Raw genomic sequence first — 6038 nt, 5'->3', positions numbered from 1 at the left:
TGTGGGTGGCAGGCCTCGCCGGCCCGTCACGTGGGCTGACGGCCGCCACCACTGGTCTTAGCCAGCCTCCACAGCCCTCTAGCCAGTTAGTTAGTTCTTCCAACCAACAACACCACTTTTCCCATTCTGAGCGTTCTGTGCTGGTTTCGCCCACAGGTTATGAGCCCAGCGTTATTCTTTCGGAATAACGTCGTTTTACCCATTATTCTACTCGTCTGTCAATTTTCTATTGATTCACGAATTTTTGCGATTTTATTCGCTTTATTTACCCTTCTGTGCGATTTTCTCGCTTTCTTTCCTTCCTCTTCGCTGACGAATTTCACTTTCTGACGCGACATTGGCTGCCTGGCGCGCACGAATATCACGTGGCACGCGACCGACCACCACAACCCACTGGTTTTCACGAACACCACGGTCAACAACAGACTTTTCAGTCACAACTACAACTTTTACTTCGATTCCTCGTTTTTCACGAGAATTCAACCATTTCAGCTTCGGTTTTTCGAACCAGCCCATCAGTTTCTCGTATCTTCTACGAGTATTCATTCTTCCCTTCGATTCACCGTATTTCTACGGTCGGATCTCACAATTCCACCCATTTCTCGTGTTCTTACGCAAGATTCTCCCTCCTACACAATCCAACAGCACGCGTAGGTGGCAGCGAAAGTAAGCCATCTAACGTACAGACACGCCTCCAAAGCTGCGGCCTCGGAGAAACGCCTGTGATCGAGGTGCGACTATAAGTCTGTCCCGCACTGTTGTGATACCCTCACTTTCACTTCAAGATGTCTCAAAACGACTTCAAGACCGTCTTCACGCCTCTTCCTCGCCTGAAAGGTGAATCCAACTGGAACACATGGCGCATGCTTGTTACAGCGACCCTGCGAGGATACGACTTCGAGATATTCCTCGAGACTGACGTCCCTCGCCCTGCTGACCCTATCGCTGCAGAGGAATGGAGAAAGAACCGTAACGTCACGAATGGTCTCCTCATGAACGCCAGCGAATCGGTTCTTGACAGACTCTGCACAGCGGGTTGGGTTGACGATGGAAACCCTTACGAATTGTGGCAGGCGCTCGAGAAGCACATTCCGAGAATCTCACAAGACGCCACAGCTGCCCTTGTTGACGAGTTTGCCAAGACCACCGCCAACGATCACAAGACTCTTCACGATGCCCTCAATCGCTGTCACCACCTCAGAAAGCGTATTGAGACCATTCACGGTCGTCTGCCAGACTCCTTCCTCGCTGTTTTCCTCCTTAACTTCTTTAAGGACCGACTTCCCGATACGTACAAGCATTTCACATCGAAGGGCGCCACCCATCCCACGTGGAATGAGGTGGCTGATACGATTTACACGCTTGCCCAAGACGAGGATCAAAAGCGCAGTTATGCCACTATTCGCAACACACCTGGAGGCAAGTCTGCTGGCAGTGGGGTCCTGCCTCTCCAGCCGTCACCACCACCGTCACCTCCACTGTCACTGCCTCCAAGGAAAAGAAGAAGTGCGACCACTGCAACTGTGATCACGAGACCACAAAGTGCTATGTCGCCCACCCCAATCTCATCCCTCTACACTACGTCAACCGGGATAAGTTGATTGAAAAAGCGAGAAAGCACGTGTGTGGCGATCGCTGCCGCTGGGATCAGCCTACTTCTGTTGATGGCACCCGCCAGACTGTTGTCAGAGCGTCACCTGCCATCTTGGGTCAGTCTGCCCTTGCCTCCATCGCCAGCCCAGCAGTTTTCACTGCTGCCCGCGATGACCTCATCACCCGAGACGATATCGTTCTCGATTCTGGTTGTACTACTTCAACCTTCAACAACTTGCGATATTTCGTCAAGTACGCTGAAAAGAGCGATTTGACACCTTCCACTTCTGCCTCCGGCGCCCCAGTCCGGTCACTTGGCGTGGGCACCGTCTTCTTCCAGACCCAAGACCCCACCAACCCTGACGTTATTCACGATTGGACACTTCACAACGTTGAGTACAACCCTTCCAGCCCAGCCAACTTACTGAGCCCTGGAAAACTTCGTCGTGATCACGTGGAATATGATTGGCAGACCTCAAGCCTCATACACGTGACACAGCGCACTTCCCTTGCCAAAGTTCATTGGGTTTCTGACGTCTGCGTCGTTGAGACTCATGATACTGGAAATCACGTGCCTCGAGATATTGCTGTCAGCCTCGCCGCCTTCCGGGCTACCCAGCGACCGTCTCTTGAACTGATGCACCGCCGGCTGGTTCACGCCCACCCATCACGTGTTGTGGAGGCTTGCCGCCGTGTTGGCATTCGGTTCACAACGTCAGAAATTGACGCTTTCTTCTGTGAGTCTTGCCATCTCAGCAAATCCACTGAACGGATTAGTCGAGACCACCCACTTCCACTTACGAGTATTGGCGATGAAATTCACCTTGATCTCGTTGGTGTTCTTCCCCTATCAACAAAAGGGAACCGTCAGGTTCTACACCTCATGGATAAGTATAGTGGTTACCACTGGGTTGTTTTTCTGCCCAACCACAAGTTTGCCACCATCCTGGCAGCTATCAAGAAATGGGATACTGAATTCTACAGTCTCACCGGCCTCAAGCCCAAGGTTTGGGTTTCTGACAATGCTCCCGAGCTAATCAAGGTTTTCAACGACCCCTACTTCGAGGGTACTCGCCACAACACGACTATTGCCTACACGCCTTCCATGAACGGTACTATTGAGCGTGCTGGTCGTACCATCGTCGAAGGCGCCCGGACACAGCTGATTGACATGTCCCTTCCAGAGGAACTGTGGGATTACAGCATCGATTCGGTGACTCAGATTCTCAACCTCTTGCCCACACCCTCCAAGGGTAACTTGAGCCCTCACGAGATCATGGCGAGAGAGCTGAACTTGGCTGCTGAACGTGAGGCCCCCCACATTGAACATCTCCGAACGTTTGGCTGTGCTGCCTACGTACACAAGAAGGGCCCTCGACGCCCTATGCGCTCTGCCAAGATGGAACCACGAGCAATCAAGGGATTCCTCGTCGGTTACGGTTCTCTTCGTGGCCACATTTACTACGTTTACCTGCCTGATCGAAAGGAGGTTATTCGCTGCAGAGATGTTCGATTTCGTGAGGAACCGCACAAGACAGTGTTGCCTCCAACTACTGGCACACCCAACATTGATGAAATTGAACATGATGCTGCGTTTGTCGAACCAGATATCATCATCCAGTACACCATCCGTCAGAAGCCTATTGAAGGTGAAAAACCCGTGACTGGTGATCCCAAACCAGATGAGACCATCGTTGAAAAAGCGATGGCACCCACTGATACACATCTCATGTCTCCGCCACCAGAGAACCTGTTGGAGACCACTGCTACACCTCGTGACAGCATTACTAACGAATTGAATGATGACGAATTCGTCGCTTCCGTGGAAACAATGGAAACTGATCACCAGGACCCTGATTCCCTCTCCACGATTGTTGAGGAAGCAACGAGTCAACCGGCAGAGTCCTCTCGACCTCGCCGCGCCTCAGCCCAGCGACCACCTGGTCACTACCGAGCCGCCAGTGGCGTACGCTCCTATGCTAAAAAGACTTTTCTATCTGCTGACATTCCAGCTTCACTAACTTCTCGTCAATTCTCTCTCAGCGTGCTTTCTGCTACTGCCCTTTCGAAAGTCCTACCCGACGGCGTGGTGATCCCGAAGTCCTACCGTGAGGCGCAGAAGAGCCCACAGTGGCCCCAGTGGGAACAAGCCTTCGAACGAGAGATGACTCAATTCACGGAAAAGGGGGTTTACGAAGTCGTTTACCCACCACGTGACGCTAAAGTCCTGCCCGGCAAGTGGGTATGTGACATCAAAACCAACAAAAACAACGAAATCGTGCGCTACAAGGCCCGATATGTGGTTTGTGGAAACCACGAGAAAGGTGACTGGTCATCGCAAGAGGTTTACGCTGCAGTTGCCTCTGCCACCGCAACCCGCCTTTTCTTCGCAGTTGTCGCACTTCTCGATCTTGAATACGAAGTATATGATTTCGACACTGCTTTCCTAGCCGCCTCGATTCCAGAGGGGGTTAAGGTGTACGTCCGGCCCCCCGCTGGCTACGCCACTGCAGACAACAAGGTTTGGCTGCTCCACAAGGCACTCTATGGATTGAGAAAATCACCACTTTGGTGGTTTCGACTTATCAAGGGTGAAATGGAACGAATTGGCTTCACTGCTGTTGATGGGGAGGTTTGTCTCTTCGTCAATCACAAGATTAAAGCGTACGTTCTTATGTACGTCGACGACAACGCCATCGCCGCTCCCAACAAGCAAGTCATGATGGAAGTTCGTCGTCTCCTCGAGAAGGTCTGTTCTCTTAAAGACCTCGGCGAGGCTACCGATTTTCTCGGTTTCCAGATTGAACGCGACAGAGCTGCCGGTAAGATTTTCGTTTCCCAAGCCAAGTACGCAAAAGCAGTGCTTCAACGATTCGACTTTGATGGTTTGAGTGCTGTCAAGACGCCTATGGCGACCACTGACGATCTGCCCGTCACCTGGGACAAGAACGAGTGCTCGCTTGACGAACAACAACTTTACATCGAACAAACCGGCTGCCTTAACTTCCTGGTGGCTGGAACTCGCGTTGACATGGCCTACACCGTCAGTAAATTGTCACAGGCGAATTCAGGGCCTTCTAAGGCCCATCTTCGTGCTATTAAGCACTTATTCCGATACCTCAAGGGCACCGTTTATCTCGGTATTGTACTTGGAGGCATCCCCACGATCAACGAGTTGGGGCTCTACGCTGCTGCAGATGCCTCTTTCGCTGACAACAAGCCATCACGAGTCTCGACAGGTGGTTACGTCGTCTTCCTCGCTGGTGCGCCGATTGCTTGGAAGTCAAAGAAACAGACTTTCGTGACTTTGAGCACTACGGAGGCTGAATTCATCAATCTCACACCTACGGCAATTGCTGTGAAGTGGATCAGACGTTGCCTCTCCCAACTGCTCGGCAAACCCATCACCACGCCTACTATCATGTTCACTGACAGTGCCAACGGCTACGACAACGTCATGAACCCACTCAACGAGGCACGAACCCGCCACATCGACGTCCGATACAAATGGATCATACAGGAGGTTCACACTGCGAAAAGCATCGAACTCCGACTCATCAAGGGCGCTGATATGGCCGCCGATGGACTCACGAAGCCACTGGTTGCTGTCAAACACAAGGAATTCGTTCGTTTGTTGGGCATGGCGGAGGGATTGGATTGAGAGGGGGATTTTGAGACTGTGGGACTATTGATATTGAGACTTCGGGATTCGGAGGATTTCACGGCCTCCTATTGGCCAGGTTTAACCGGTAATTGACCGAGTTTTCTAATAGTTGAGAACTCCTCGGATTTGGAGGATTTGGGACTTTTCCTGTATTTCCTATTATTCTACTGCTTTTTCGCTGAGGAGTCTGAGAGGGGGTGTGGGTGGCAGGCCTCGCCGGCCCGTCACGTGGGCTGACGGCCGCCACCACTGGTCTTAGCCAGCCTCCACAGCCCTCTAGCCAGTTAGTTAGTTCTTCCAACCAACAACACCACTTTTCCCATTCTGAGCGTTCTGTGCTGGTTTCGCCCACAGATTCAGACACTCAGTCATCCTCCTCATTCACACTTTTCGTCGCATACTAACTGACCATTGCATGGGTTCCAACTTGGGCCGCCATAACCAACCACATCCTAGTTTGTCTAATAACTTCATCTCATCGTGCTGCACAAACTCCCAAGTCACCCGTAATCTCACTTGACCTCACCATATCTTGAGGGCAGCCCATGCACCACTCAAAACGCCTCCTACTCGCTTCTCCTTGCCATACCTCCCTTTCTCTCGGTCTGTCCGTTTTCTCTCCTGAGCTCTCCCATGCATCAAGCCGCTCCTTGCGCCTACGGTGGCTAGGTAGTTCAACAATGCGATCGTCAACATCCTGCCTCGTTCGTAAGGTCTGAATCCTCGCCTCCACGTCCACCGCCTCACCATTTAGTGTGGACAACAATATATCAAATCCATC

At 51.8% G+C, this 6038-nt stretch overlaps 2 protein-coding genes across 2 annotated transcripts; both read left to right on the top strand.

The window, feature by feature from the left end:
- Nucleotides 1-159: 159 nt before the first annotated feature.
- On the top strand, nt 160-330 carry CTRU02_215286 (uncharacterized protein; the record flags this gene model as incomplete). The annotated part of the gene is made up of 1 exon (XM_070206425.1): nt 160-330. One exon carries the CDS (start codon nt 160-162, stop codon nt 328-330), a length of 171 nt encoding a protein of 56 aa, XP_070059916.1.
- A 455-nt stretch (nt 331-785) lies between these two features.
- Nucleotides 786-5254, top strand: CTRU02_215285 (reverse transcriptase domain protein; the record flags this gene model as incomplete). Its single annotated transcript, XM_070206424.1, has 2 exons — nt 786-1434; nt 1455-5254. 2 exons carry the CDS (start codon nt 786-788, stop codon nt 5252-5254), a joined length of 4449 nt encoding a protein of 1482 aa, XP_070059915.1.
- Between the last annotated feature and the right edge of the window lie 784 nt (nt 5255-6038).

The sequence above is a fragment of the Colletotrichum truncatum genome (genome assembly GCF_014235925.2).
Source record: "Colletotrichum truncatum strain CMES1059 chromosome Unknown Contig_0014, whole genome shotgun sequence".
Classification (NCBI taxonomy): Eukaryota; Fungi; Ascomycota; class Sordariomycetes; order Glomerellales; family Glomerellaceae; genus Colletotrichum; species Colletotrichum truncatum.
This window is presented reverse-complemented; position numbering and strand designations above follow the sequence as displayed.